General features: G+C 35.8%; 1 protein-coding gene across 1 annotated transcript in view; it reads right to left on the bottom strand.

The window, feature by feature from the left end:
* Nucleotides 1-6,395, bottom strand: part of LOC136033962 (protein spinster-like) — a 65,105-nt gene extending 58,710 nt beyond the window's left edge. Inside the window, exons 1-2 of the mRNA XM_065714989.1 lie at nucleotides 6,200-6,395; nucleotides 3,300-3,502 (exon numbers count right to left, since the gene is read on the bottom strand). Of these exons, the coding sequence (XP_065571061.1) occupies nucleotides 3,300-3,502; nucleotides 6,200-6,353 (357 nt within the window). The 5' untranslated portion in view covers nucleotides 6,354-6,395. The remainder of the gene's footprint in view (nucleotides 1-3,299; nucleotides 3,503-6,199) is intronic.
* Between the last annotated feature and the right edge of the window lie 8,907 nt (nucleotides 6,396-15,302).

The following is a 15,302-nucleotide window of genomic DNA, read 5'->3' as shown; positions in this document are numbered from 1 at the left end:
AAAAAAACTGAAAAAACTAAAAAAAGGCAAAAACTACAAAAAAAAACTAAAAACTAAAAAAAAAGTAAAAAAGCTAAAAAACTAAAAAAACTAAAAAAACTAAAAAAAGGTAAAAAACTAAAAAAATAAAAAATAAAAAAAAACTAAAAAAAGGAAAAAACTGAAAAATAAGCTAAAATAAAGGTAAAAACCAATAAAAAACTAAAAAGAAAAAAAGGAAAAAACTAAAAAAATTTTCATCTAAAAAACTAAAAAAAAAACTAAAAAAGGTAAAAACTAAAAGAACTAAAAAAGAAAAAAATAAATGACGACACTCAAAGAGAAAGCGACCAGGACAAAAGGAATGTTCGATTAGCAATCAACAAAGCACCGGGACACAGGGAGTATAAATGACGACCAGGACATAAGTAAAAAAAAAACTATCTATATATATAAAAATAAGTTGTCTGTGGATCTGTGGATCGTGGATCAGGTGACGTCACCTGAAAAAACTGGATCAGGTGACGTCAAAACTGAAAAAACTAAAAAAAGGCAAAAACTACAAAAAGAACTAAAAACTAATAAAAAAAATAAAAAAGCTAAAAAACTAAAAAAACTAAAAAAAGGCAAAAACTACAAAAAAAAACTAAAAACTAATAAAAAAGCTAAAAAACTAAAAAAACTAAAAAAAGGCAAAAACTACAAAAAAACTAAAAACTAATAAAAAAAATAAAAAAGCTAAAAAACCAAAAAAACTAAAAAAAACTAAAAAAAGGTAAAAAACTAAAAAAACTAAAAACTAATAAAAAAGCTAAAAAACTAAAAAAACTAAAAAAAAGGCAAAAACTACAAAAAAACTAAAAACTAATAAAAAAAATAAAAAAGCTAAAAAACTAAAAAAACTAAAAAAACTAAAAAAAAGGAAAAAACTGAAAAATAAGCTAAAATAAAGGTAAAAACCAATAAAAAACTAAAAAAAAAAACTGAAAAAACTAAAAAAAAGGCAAAAACTACAAAAAAACCAAAAACTAATAAAAAAAGTAAAAAAGCTAAAAAACTAAAAAAACTAAAAAAAACTAAAAAAACTAAAAAAAGATAAAAAACTAAAAAAAATAAAAAATAAAAAAAAACTAAAAAAAAGGAAAAAACTGAAAAATAAGCTAACATAAAGGTAAAAACCAATAAAAAACAAAAAAGAAAAAAAGGAAAAAACTAAAAAAATTTCATCTAAAAAACTAAAAAAAACTTAAAAAGGTAAAAACTAAAAGAACTAAAAAAGAAAAAAATAAATGACGACACTCAAAGAGAAAGCGACCAGGACAAAAGGAATGTTCGATTAGCAATCAACAAAGCACCGGGACACAGGGAGTATAAATGACGACCAGGACATAAGTAAAAAAAAAAATTAACAAAACTAAAAAGAAGGTAAAAACTACAAAAAAACTAAAAAGAAAAAAAAACTAAAAACTAATAAAAAAACTAAAAAATCTAAAAATCTAAATAAACTAAAAAAGAAAAAAAAAGGAAAAAAAATAAAGGAGAAAAACAAAACTAAAAAACGAATGTATATACATACCGGTACACCGGGATACAAATGACGACCGGGACACAGGGAATATAAATGACGACCGGGACACAGGGACACAACTACAACGGGGACACCGGGGGAAACAGGGGGATATAAATGACGACCGGGACAAAAAAACTAAAAAGAAAAAAAAACTAAAAACTAATAAAAAAACTAAAAAATCTAAAAATCTAAATAAGCTAAAAAATAAAAAAAAAGGAAAAAAATAAAGGAGAAAAACAAAACTAAAAAACGAATGTATATACAGACCGGGACACCGGGATACAAATGACGACCGGGACACAGGGAATATAAATGACGACCGGGACACAGGGACACAACTACAACGGGGACACCGGGGGAAACAGGGGGATGTAAATGACGACCGGGACACCGGGACAGGGAATGGTCGATTAGCAATCACCATCAACAAAGCTCAAGGGCAATCATTAGAATCATGAGGTATAGATCTGAATACAGATTGTTTTCCCATGGACCATTATATGTTGCATGTTCAAGAGTCGGTAAACCTGACAATCTATTTATATGCAAAGACAATGGGACAGCAAAGAATGTTGTATATTCGCAAGTTTTACGTAGTTAAAACCATATATATATATATATATATATATATATATATATATATATATATATATATATATATATATATATATATATATATATATATATATATATTCACAGGTGGGACATAGGGACACAACTACAATGGCGCGTAACTATTATGGCGCGTAACGACTTACGCGCGCGGGGGGGCTTGGGGGGCGCGAAGCGCCCCCACCAACTAGGTGTTGGGGTGGCGCGAAGCGCCACCCCAACAGCTAGTATATATATATATATATATATATATATATATATATATATATATATATATATATATATATATATATATATATATATATATATATATATATATATATATATATATATATATATATATATATATATATATATATATATTTAACTACGTAAAACTTGCGAATATACAACATTCTTGGCTGTCCCATTGTCTGTGCATATAAATAGATTGTCAGGTTTACCGACTCTTGAACATGCAGCATATAATTGTCCATGGGAAAAACAATCTGTATTCAGATCTATACCTCATTATTCTAATGATTGCCCTTGAGCTTTGTTGATGGTGATTGCTAATCGAACATTCCCTGTGTCCCCGTCGTCATTTATATATCCCCCTGTACCCCCCGGCGTCCCCGTTGTTGCTGTTTCCCTGTGTCCCGGTCGTCATTTGTGTCCCGGTGTCCCAGTCTGTAATTTCTCTTTGAGTGTCGCGGTCGTCATTTTTGTCCCGGTCGTCATTTGTGTTCCGGTGTCCCGGTCTGTAATTTCTCTTTGAGTGTCCTGGTCGTCATTTATATTCCCTGTGTCCCGGTCGTCATTTGTGTCCCGGTGCTTTGTTGATGGTGATTGCTAATCGAACATTCCTTGTTTCCCGGTCGCTTTCTCTTTGAGTGTCCCGGTCGTCATTTATATTCCCTATGTCCCGGTCCTCATTTGTGTCCCGATGTCCCGGTCTGTAATTTCGTCAGTCGACAAACATGACGTCAGTCGACACACAATCATGACGTCACTCGACACACACACACACACTCACAGACAACTTATTTTAATATATATTGATTATTGAAAAAAATACTGTTCTGACACCCAAAACCCGTCTCTTGATTTCTAAGATTAATTAGCATTTCATTATTGGAAAAACATAAAATGAACTTACATTTTGTCCCATGAATGAGCTAGCCATGCCAGCAGCACTCCAGAGAATAATGCCAATTGCCATGATGTAGCGTCTGCTGTATCTATCTCCTAGGTACCCCCAAAGAGGGGCAACAACGGTATAAACTGTTATGAAAAGAGTCTGAATAAGTCCTCCTTCCGCGTCTCCTATGCCAAAATGACATTGTATATCTGCCAATGTTCCTAAGAGAAATTATATTTAAGTGTTTGTTAAGATATTTGTTAAGATCTTGGCAAAGATCTAATGATTTTTGGCAAAGATCTAATGATATACCGAGAATCAATCTTAGTTAATCTTAATTTGATGTGGAAAGCATGGAAAGTTATGACACTGTTTGTCCTATCTTATCCAGTGAAATCAAGCCTAAACTATCATTTTTGGTCACGACCTCTTTCTAGTAACTTCAAATGGACGAAATTAGGTTAACGACAGCAGTGCTGAAATGACGTGGCCGTGTTAGGACAGACTTCAAATGGACAGAAATGGGTTAACGACAGGAGTGCTAATATGACGTGGCCGGATTAGGACAAACTTCAAAAGGACAGAATTGGGTTAACGACAGCAGTGCTAGAATTACGTGGTCGGGTTAGGACAGACTTCAAATGGACAGAATTGGGTTAACGACAGCAGGGCTAAAATGAAGTGGGCGGGTTAGGACAAACTTCAAAAGGACAGAATTGGGTTAACGACAGCAGTGCTAGAATTACGTGGTCGTGTTAGGACAGACTTAAATTGGACAGCATTGGGTTATCGACAGCAGGGCTAAAATGACGTGGCCGTGTTAGGACAGACTTCAAATGGACAGAATTGGGTTAATGACAGCAGTGCTAAAATGACGTGGCCGTGTTAGGACAGACTTCAAATGGACAGAATTGGGTTAACGACAGCAGTGCTAAAATGACGTGGTCGGGCTAGGACAGACTTCAAATGGACAGAATTGGGTTAACGACAGCAGGGCTAAAATGACGTGGCCGTTTAAGGACAGACTTCAAATGGACGGAATTAGGTTAACGACAGCAGTGCTAAAATGACGTGGCCGTGTTAGGACAGACTTCAAATGGACAGAATTGGGTTAACGACAGCAGCGCTAAAATGACGTGGTCGTGTTAGGACAGACTTCAAATGGACAGAATTGGGTTAACGACAGCAGTGCTAAAATGACGTGGCCGTGTTAGGACAGACTTCAAATGGACAGAATTGGGTTAACGAAAGCAGCGCTAAAATGATGTGGTCGTGTTAGGACAGACTTCAAATTGACAGAATTGGGTTAACGACAGCAGTGCTAAAATGACGTGGCCGTGTTAGGACAGACTTCAAATGGACAGAATTGGGTTAACGACAGCAATGCTAAAATGACGTGGCCGTGTTAGGACAGACTTCAAATGGACAGAATTGGGTTAACGACAGCAGTGCTAAAATGACGTGGCCGTGTTAGGACAGACTTCAAATGGACAGAATTGGGTTAACGACAGCAGTGCTAAAATGACGTGGTCGGGTTAGGACAGACTTCAAATGGACAGAATTGGGTTAACGACAGCAGGGCTAAAATGAAGTGGGCGTGTTAGGACAGACTTCAAATGGACAGAATTGGGTTAACGACAGCAGTGCTAGAATGACGTGGCCGTGTTAGGACAGACTTCAAATGGACAGAATTGGGTTAACGACAGCAGGGCTAAAATGACGTGGCCGTCTTAGGACAGACTTCAAATGGACAGAATTGGGTTAACGACAGCAGTGCTAAAATGACGTGGCCGTGTTAGGACAGACTTCAAATGGACAGAATAGGGTTAACGACAGCAGCGCTAAAATGACGTGGCCGTGTTAGGACAGACTTCAAATGGACAGAATTGGTTAACGACAGCAGGGCTAAAATGACGTGGCCGTCTTAGGACAGACTTCAAATGGACAGAATTGGGTTAACGACAGCAGTGCTAAAATGACGTGGCCGTGCTAGGACAGACTTCAAATGGACAGAATTGGGTTAACGACAGCAGTGCTAAAATGACGTGGCCGTGTTAGGACAGACTTCAAATGGACAGAATTGGGTTAACGACAGCAGGGCTAAAATGACGTGGCCGTGTAAGGGACAACTGTATAGGTATTTAATAGACAGAAGATAATAAAATCTAACCAAGACTGTAAAATGATGCTTGGAAAATGTAAAATATAATTATCGAATTTTGAAGAAGTTGAAATTCAAGATGTAGATTTAAGCTTTTATTTTTCTTCTTCTTCTTTCTTCTTGAAAGGTTTAACTAATAATTCTTAAAACAGGTATTGCACCTGCATCATTGGCGTATAAAGAGGGTCTAAGATAGGTTTTGTATTGAAGCATCTGAAAAACTTCTATTCTACTCATTTTTATTTCGTAGTCCTGAGTGGGTGCTGAGTAATTTTCCAAACTTTTTCGAGTTAAACAACCTGTTGGTAATTATATTACCAATTATTACATTACTAATAATTTGGTAGTTAAATTACCGAATTATTCCCCCAATCTTTTTGAGGATTGCTTGGCATTGTTAGGATCAGTAGATTGATATTCTTAGACTTTCATATCTATAAAAGGAAAATGAAGAAAAGTTTAATAGTAAAATCTTAAATGAAGATTTGCATGATCACTAATCTTGGTATTGATACAAATAAGCTGTAGTTTTGAATTTGCGAAATTTACTTATAATACTAAAACAATTATGTAACTTCCAAAAGTCGTTTAACGTAGGGAGAACAAAAAGACCAACTAGTTGTTTCAAAATCCAATTTCTGATACTCTAATTTTTTCAAATTTCTGAAAAGCTTTCTAGCCTTTCTAGCCTTTCAAGCTTAACTGGCATTCCGGAAGCTTAGTATTCAAATTCTGCAGTTTTCAAAATAGAAAATACCTGCTGTTGTGTATCTGTCCATGAAGTTAATAAGGTTTCCAGCACATAATATAGCAACTGTTATATACTCCATTCTGCCGTACGTTTTCACATTCGGTGATTCATCTGAATCACCTGTTATGCTCATAATGATGAGTAACAAGATGAGACACATCAATAAAGTCACTGACTATTATAGTAGCCTGTATTTTTTGAAAGGCAAAATAAAATGTACTTATCTTCCGAATATGTGAGTCCTTATCTTTAGGAGGTAAAAATAACCAGTAATTAAAGATGATCCTTGATAAGTTTAATCAACGAGTAAGCATTTACTATACGACCAAAATTAAAACCAAATTTTAAAAAAATGATTCGAGAAAGACGAAAATAAAGTGAATCTGTTTTCATGGATTATTTGAAGCTCCTTCAGGAACCCTCTTACCATCAGAACGTGTTTGAGGTTGAAGCACCAAGAACAGCGAAACCTAAATATGATTTTTGTTTCTTTTTACTTCACTACTTAAGAACAAAATATATCTTTAAAATACAAGGAAAAATTAGGACTTCAATCTTTCATATGCAATTAAGAAGTTTTTGTCTTTTGTGGATTGCAAAAAATGGAGACGGTTGAAAAAATAGCAGAAAATGGGCACAAAACATAGTAGTACTAGTAGAGCAGTTTTATTAGAAATAAACATTTCTTAATCAATAGCACAACATAGGTGAAGCTTGCTAGGCTTTGCTAAATTCAATGAAAATAATGAGAGAATATGGAGAATGAGAAAATATGGAGAATGAGACCATATACCGAAATCAACAAAAAAAACATAAACAATATATTACCTTGCGTTTACAGGTTTTACATTTTTAGAGGTTTTACGAGTTCAGGGTGCTATAATAGGCTTGAAAATTAATGTTAAGAAGACTAAGTCACTAAGGTTAGGAATAAGTGAAGATGAACAGGTGACCTTAGGTAACGAAAAGATTGATCAGGTTGGGAGCTTCAGTTACCTTGGTAGTATTATTAGTAAAGATGGTGGGAGCAGTGAAGATGTTAAAAGTAGAATAGCTAAAGCTCAGGGTGTTTTTTCACAGTTAAAAAAAGTTTGGAAGAATAGAAAGATAAGCCTACAAACCAAGATTAGAATATTGGAAGCTACAGTGATGACAGTGGTCAAATATGGCTCTGAAGTATGGACACTCCGAAAAGCAGATGAAAATTTACTAGATGTTTTCCAGAGAAATTGCCTACGGATTGTTCTGGGTACCCGGCTGACTGACCGTATTTCAAACAGTAGGTTGTACGAAAAGTGTGGTTCAATCCCGCTTTCTGGGGCTATAATGAAAGAAAGGTTGAGATGGCTAGGCCACGTTCTACGGATGAAGGATGACAGATTACCGAAGATTGTCCTTTTTGGCCAACCGTCTGGGGCTACACGGAAAGCAGGTCGTCCTTGTCTGGGTTGGGAGGATGTCATAAATAAGGATTTAAAGGAAATGGGAACTTCCTGGGAGGGTGTAAAGAGGGAGGCTTTAAATAGATTAGGTTGGAGGAGGAGCGTGCGTAGCTGTGTTGGCCTCAGGCGGCTTGGTGCTGCAGTGAGTTATTAGTAGTAGTAGTAGTAGTTACCTTGCGTGACCCCAAGACAACAAAAATAACAAACAAACAAAATACATAAATATTATAAATGAATAACCTATAGAAAATTTATTTTAGTTAATCTGTTTCAAAAGTGTACCTACCGAGCAACTCCACACGTAAATCACACTTAAACTGGCCAAAGCTACCTATTTCCTTAATATCTATACTCAGTTTATTCCAAAGTTTTGAAGCTCTGTAAATAAGTGAAAAAGAAGACCTACTTGAAACTAATCGAGGAACCTCAGTATTACCTCGTATCTGAGTAATGTGGTGGTGAACATCAGACCTCTCACAAAATATTCCTGTAAAACAATCAGGAAGGCTACCACTGTAATACTTATATATAAAAATAAACGTATAAAAATCACGTAATCCAGTTGAAGGTATTATATTTCAATCTGTATACACATACCTCAAAGACTCCTGGTTCCCAACACTACAAGAAACTCGGATAGTATTATTCTGTATCACACGGATTGGATCAACTATCGAAGGGAAAGCACCAAGCCAAATCGACGAGCAAAACAAAATTTAAGGGTGAATCAGGGAAAAGTATAACAATCATAGAACATTTGGAGGGGGGAATATGTTTTAATTTGCGCATACTACCTAAGTTACGTGACAATATTTTCGAAACTGACTTCACATGATCTTTAAAAGATAGGGTTTCATCAACATTGATTCCGAGGTATTTGGTGAATCTTGTTCGTTTAATAATTCCCTTCTCCGAAATCATTTCCGTAAACCAAGGGTAAAAATTTCGGAGATCGAGAGAAAATAACAAAATTTGACTTGTCTATATTCAGGTCAAGGTGGTTTATTTTAAGCCATGTACATATCCTGCTCATTGCTGCATTTATCGTTGACATGAGCAGTTGTTCTGTAGGGCCAACACACGCCAAGGTTGTATCATCAGCAAATAAGGGCATAGTAACCTGGGTCTTACTCGGCCCGTCGTCAACAAAGTCGTCAATTCTGGGCAGAGCTTTCACAACATACGGCAGATCATTAATAAAAATTAAAAACAGAGTCGGACCCAGTACGGATCCTTGGGGAACCCTTCGATTAACAACATTTTTTCTAAACAAAAATCCTTGTAAATTGACATACTGCAGCCTATTTTGAAGATAACTAAAAAGCAAACTCAATGTAGCACCCCTTAATCCATAAAATTCACATTTTTTTAATAATATCCGATGTTCAACAGTGTCAAACACCTTAATTAAGTCCAAAAATACACCAGCTACCCTGAGTTTTTTTATCAAGAACATCATTAATTATAGTAGTAATAAGTGAAATCGCCATTTCTGTTGTTCTAACCCTCCTGAAACCAAATTGATTTGGATGTAGAAGTTTATGACGCTCCAAATGCTCATAAATTCTAATATTAATACATTTTTCTAAAACTCGTGAAACAACAGGTAATTGTGAGAAGTCCCTTTCTATTATTTATTTATTCCCTTATATTATATTCTATAATATAACATACACTATATGACATAGCTATACGACATATCACTATACGACAGGCTGATATCCTCAAATTCTTGTTTACCCATTATTTACCAGTTTTATTTTCGGACGGGTAACCTTCACCTACGATCAAGTTCAACAGGCTGACACTTTCAAACCTGCCATCATAATTATTTCGCGAAGGGGAATACAAAGCTAAATGACTCTTGTGTAAACTAAATCATTTTCATTCCTTATTGAATCCCTATATAACTGGTCTTTCTTATTTATGCACCGCAGAAGACCATGGCTTTTTGGGTATCTTTTTCCTTGACCTTGTCCGATTCATTATACAAGTTTTACTCAAAAGAGAGATCAATGGATCATAAAATCTCTGAAAACTTATATTTATATCATCTAGATTTTCAACTACATTATTCCAGTCAACATTAAAAATCTCTTGTTTAAACTTTTCTAAGCTACCCTGGTTGAGCACAGGTAACATACTCATTTTCAGTCTAGGGCCTTGCTGCCTCGGGAAACAAACTTTAAAACTTGCCGAAATCCCAAAGGGCCAGAAACATCAGTAACAATAACCCCTAGATCTGAAAATTTAGATTTAGAAAAATATTATCAAGTAGCTTTGCCGTTAAAGTGGTAACACGCGTACTAATATTAATAGTGGGAAATAAACTTTATGACATGCAAAGCTGTAGGAAGTCCATAGGAGTATTCGAATTCATATCGTTAAGGTCAATATTAAAGTCCCCAAGCATGAAGAATGGGTGCGAACCAGTAGGTAGTTTATCCAACTGTTACTCCAAAATATCCATAAAGGTCGGTATAGACCCAGATGGTGGCCTATATAGTACAACAACATAAACATCTTTTGGCTTAAGCCTGAGCTGAAGGATAAATGGCCCAAATAACGTCTCGTGATACAGCACTAGATCACTTCTTACCAAAACCTCGATATCGCTCCGTATATAAGCTCCAATTCCTCCATGTTGACGAAATTGACGATTCCTATGATAAAATGTATACCATGAAATATCCAAGAGAGCAGAGTTATGCTCATTTAGCCATTTTTTTGCGAGACCAATAACCTGAAAAATGGAAAGTCTTCATATCTCGCTTAAAAAATTAAAAGATGGATTCAAACCCTGGCAGTTAAGATGGAAAACTTTGAGATCTTCAGAATCACCACCACTGCCATCATTAAATAGGTACTTTGAATTACAAGAAACACATTGACCGGCAATCCCAATATCATAATTCCGGTGGAGCTGCTCCGTAAACATACTACCAAAACCCACAAATGAAGCTTCCAAATTTTTAAGATGGATGGCTGTTGCCCGGAGTGCCACGATCACCATCAACCATATTCATACAGATTTTCAACAAAGTAATATGGCCTCATCTCCACAACAAAACCAAAAAGAACAAAAAAACAACTAAACAAGAACAAAATAGAATATAACAAACAACAAAAGAATAACACTTTCCATCTCGGAAAAAACAAACAAAAAAAGAAACAGGCCGTATTTGGTTTGCCCGTAACGAATCCATATACAAGTCACCAAATACAACGGCTACTAATTCCCATAATCACACAACCATAATTATCGCGACAAAATAGCAAGTTTTATTTTTTTATTTTTTTATTAATGTCTTTTTGATTGATTTTTTCAATAACAAATGATCACTCACTAATTATAACAGCAGCAAACAAAATTTAAGAATCCAACAAACTCTTAGCATTGTACCAAGGCACTTTAATAACGCGGTTGTCCTTTTAACAGAGATGCTGGGTGGTAGGGTAGGAGGTACCCAGCATTCCATATTTTTATCCACCAAACGCTTACGTAACCCAAGTAAAAAAAAAAAAAAAAGAAAAGAAAAAAGGTAAAGGATACGGAATTAGACTTTACAGTCCGTACCGGCGGTGCTGATCTCCGTTTCTTGGTTGGGGGCCAGCCATCCTGTGCTTTCGCACACCCTTCCTGTTTACCTTCCCCATATTTCTCCAGGAAACCATTTAGAGCTGGATCGACTCTGGGTAAGCTTACAGAGTCACGCCAATGACCCCCGACCCAAACTGAAGAATTGGATACACTGGGATTCGAACCCGCGTCCTCTCAGACAAGGGATCCCGAATCCAGCGCAACAACCCACTCGGCCAGGACGGCTCTAACCCAAACGGCGTAACCCAAGTAATTGTTTATGCAAAACCCGTACACGCGGTGAGACATCATCACTAATAAAAACAGACTTATAAACACCGAACTCTTTCCCTTTTAGTTTTTTCGCATTACTTAGAATCAAGAAACGTGCCTGGACACTGTCCACCCTAATTTTAACAAAATTCTTGGAACAGTGAACTATAGTGAATGGTGGCAACATGTCAGTTGGGAGTGACAAACCAGCTACAATCACCTTGGAAACCCGAGATGCAGCCTCATTTAAGGGGACATAATTAAGGCTCTAAAACAGCAAATTATGCAACTTTTCTCGATTTTCATCAACAAGAGACTAGGACACAACCACATTTATTTCCTCATTGCATTTCTTAATCAGCTGTGACTGGGCTTTTACAAAACTTTGCAGAGCTAGAAGTTCTGATTTCACTGTTGCAATTTCATTGTCTGTTGCACTACTTTTATTTTCTAGCACCATAACATGACTGCTAACTGTACCCAAATGATCCCGAATTTCAAGTATACTCTGCTTTAGGGTTTTCATGTTCACATTTATAGATTGCCCCGTTTCCAAAATTTTAATGATATTCTTTGCATTCGTTTTCTGGCAGTCCGCTTTGAGACTCGTATCCGAATTACTAGTAGTTTCATAACCGGATCCGACAACTCAGCTTCTGTTCGGTTGCGTTTGGGTCTGGCTTTCTTTCCCATTCTGAATTTGTCAAAATAATATAAATCACCTACCTTTGCAAAAACTTATATTTTACACATGCTAGTTTACAGCGTGCAATTTGAAGCCGTTAAAAGGGCACGGCTAACACCCACATCCGGAATCCTCAGGAACTAGCTCGAACGCAGAACTCACTCCTTTTTATCCAAGATTATATTGTAACAATTAATTTAAGCAATAATCACGATATTACTCTCATAAGTCTACAACATGGCATAGCAACCGTTGTATCCGGGCAAAAGCAGTCAGACAAGTTTATCCATTGACTGCTAAATGAGAACTGAAATTACTCCAAACAGCTGAATAAGCTGTAGCTTTTGTGAGTGTGTTATCAAACTTCACGAATTGGTTTAGCTTAACAACTCGCTCCTCATTGTAGCCCTACATGGTTGCCCTACAAACCATGGTTGCCCTACAAACCATGATTTTTATACAACCAAAAGAAAGAATTTGGAAAATTTGACATTTTCAAATACAAATAAACTTAACGGGGATCTAGTGGATACAAAGTGTTTTTATTTTGATATCTTTGTTGCTTTAGCAGATTTCCATTTCCATGTCCGGAAAATTTGTAGTTTCGTACTGTCACGCATCCAATCCTGCTTAGCACACTTGACAGTTTTGTCAGCTGGCGACCTCTCTCTCTAAAACTGATAATGTGACTTTTGCACATTAAATGTTTGAGCCAAGTTTCAATTGGGATGACGTGAGACCAAAAACGGAAAAGGAATCTAAGCCAGTTCTAAAACCAAGATATATGAATTTCACAGGAATCCGATAAATTACATATTGCGTACTACATTTTGCTCTTTAAACGTATTTGAATGTGACATCATTCATATGAAAAACTTTTTTTTTTACAAATTAACGTCCTAAGGTGTATTCATTTGAAGAACGCATGTCCTGCCCATGACCCACCAAAATATTGCCATGTCCCACCGGTGGAGCAAGCACCCCACGTTGGTTGTCACATCTGTGTAGTATACTTCCTCCCGGAGGGGGGCCGTATGATTTTATAACCCGGAGGTTATATTGGTTAAAACTAATCCTAAGACGTGTTAAATAACTAACCCTAAGACGTGTTTTTTATTGCTTGCTTAGATATTGGGAAAAAAGAGGTTTTCACAGCCCAACTTTTTGATAGCTTTACGATTTACAAGATGACAAGCTGTAGCATAATACCATGTGAGCTAGTATCAATTTTGAACAGACAAAGCTGTATCAAATTGTGAACCTGGAGAAAATAGCTAGCTGTAGATATTTTTCATTATTTATTTACACCTTGCAGGAGGCATTTACATAGGATTTTTTTCAGGAGGAGGAGGAGGGAATAACAAAAAAAAATTATGTTTGATAAATTTCCAAGTTTAGAAATTATAAAAGAACAAAAAAAATTTTGTTTTGAAGACAAATATAGGCGATAATCACAACGACTCAAAAACAAAAATTACACAGGCAAACATGCGGTTAGAATACATGCGACAATGGGAATCACAACGAATCAAAAATAAAAGTAAAGCACAAAAAAAAACTTGGGTTACAATAAAACCGAAACAATTACAGCAGCAACCCATGGCACTAAACCCAATAAAAACATACGAAGATACCGTTAACTACACAAGCTCTAATTACAAGTCATCAGGTCCCTTCAACGTTGTATTTATTAACTGCAAAGCCCTCCATTTTACAGAAGAAAGAATAACAAACAAAATGATTCAATTGGAGAATGCTACATGTATGATTGAATTGTATTACCACCTCCACTGTTTCCAAATGGATCGGTTTGCATATACGGCTTTCGTTTGTAGTAAAATAGACACCTATGCGGAAGGACACTGTATTACACCAACGGAAGCATGCTGGCGATTATTTGGCCACGATATCCAAAGACTGAATCATATCTTTCAACGTTTGAATATCCATTTGGCTGGACAATGCCAAATGCGGTATAATGGCCAAGTCCAAGTAGATTTGGTATATATTGGACTACAGGGTCCAATGTTGTTTTGCCATAAGCTGGCTTCGGGGGAACTTCAAACGAGCAAGAAATATTACTATTATTTGGAAAATGTCCAAAAACTTTAAATGGAATCAGAAAACTTCCACATAGGAACCATGAATCCGTTCATTGCCTGTCATTGGTCAAATTCACAAATTAAGTAGGTAAGCTAATCCAGAATTGCATTTGCGAACACTTCTCTCTCAAGTGCAGCATGTAACAAGTTTTGAAGATGTCCTTGCTGTGAACAACACTCATTATGCAATATTTAAAAACCATGCCTAGTTAAAGGCTTCGCCTTCAACAATAAACAGTGGATAGACCGCAAAGAAGAAACAGCACTGTTAATAATGTTTTCTGGAATACAAATACTCTTCACTCAGATTCTTGTGTTTGGAGATCCTGCAGATACAAAACATCTTAGGAAAATATTCAAAAATCGGTTGGCAGAAAATTTTATTCTGCATGCAGGGCAAAATAATATATCTCGGGATGCAGTAATCAAGCAGCCCTACCATACTATTGCACCCAAGTTAAATCTGATTTTAGCAGATGGTTAAAATTTAGGCTATGGGTGGAGTAATAAATAAAAGTTTCTTGCATATGACCTTGTATTAAATTCTTTGTGGTTAAAACCACAAATTAAAAAGTAGAGTGTTTACTGGAATCATATCAATTTCATCACCTTTTAGACAAACAGCACACAAGATAGTCGGCTTCAAAGTTTCACTTTCATGAAATCCAATTTCCAGCCTAAAAATTGGTTCAAAAAAGCTATAGAATGAGCCCAGCAATGTTTTCCTAATGAACGAGACAGTATTGATGCTTAATATGGTTTTCAAAACATGTATTATTTTTTGAGACCTATTGCAAATCCAAACTTGGTAGTTGGAGGGAAAGTTTTCACTTCTGGAGGAGATTTTCGTCACTGCTTAGTTTTCCTAATACATGTTGCTCAAAACCAATCGAAAAGCCGCACGATTTTGCTAATAGATTTGAGTTAAAAATTTTGGAATGGGAGAACATTATCTCTATTATATTTATATCTACAAGTATAAATACTATAATGCTAGCAATAATTATGGTTCTTTGTGATTCTAAGC

Source organism: Artemia franciscana, chromosome 12, assembly GCF_032884065.1.
Source record: "Artemia franciscana chromosome 12, ASM3288406v1, whole genome shotgun sequence".
NCBI classification, from domain to species: Eukaryota; Metazoa; Arthropoda; class Branchiopoda; order Anostraca; family Artemiidae; genus Artemia; species Artemia franciscana.
The sequence above is the reverse complement of the archived record's forward strand: the minus strand, read 5'-3'. Positions and strand labels throughout refer to the sequence as shown.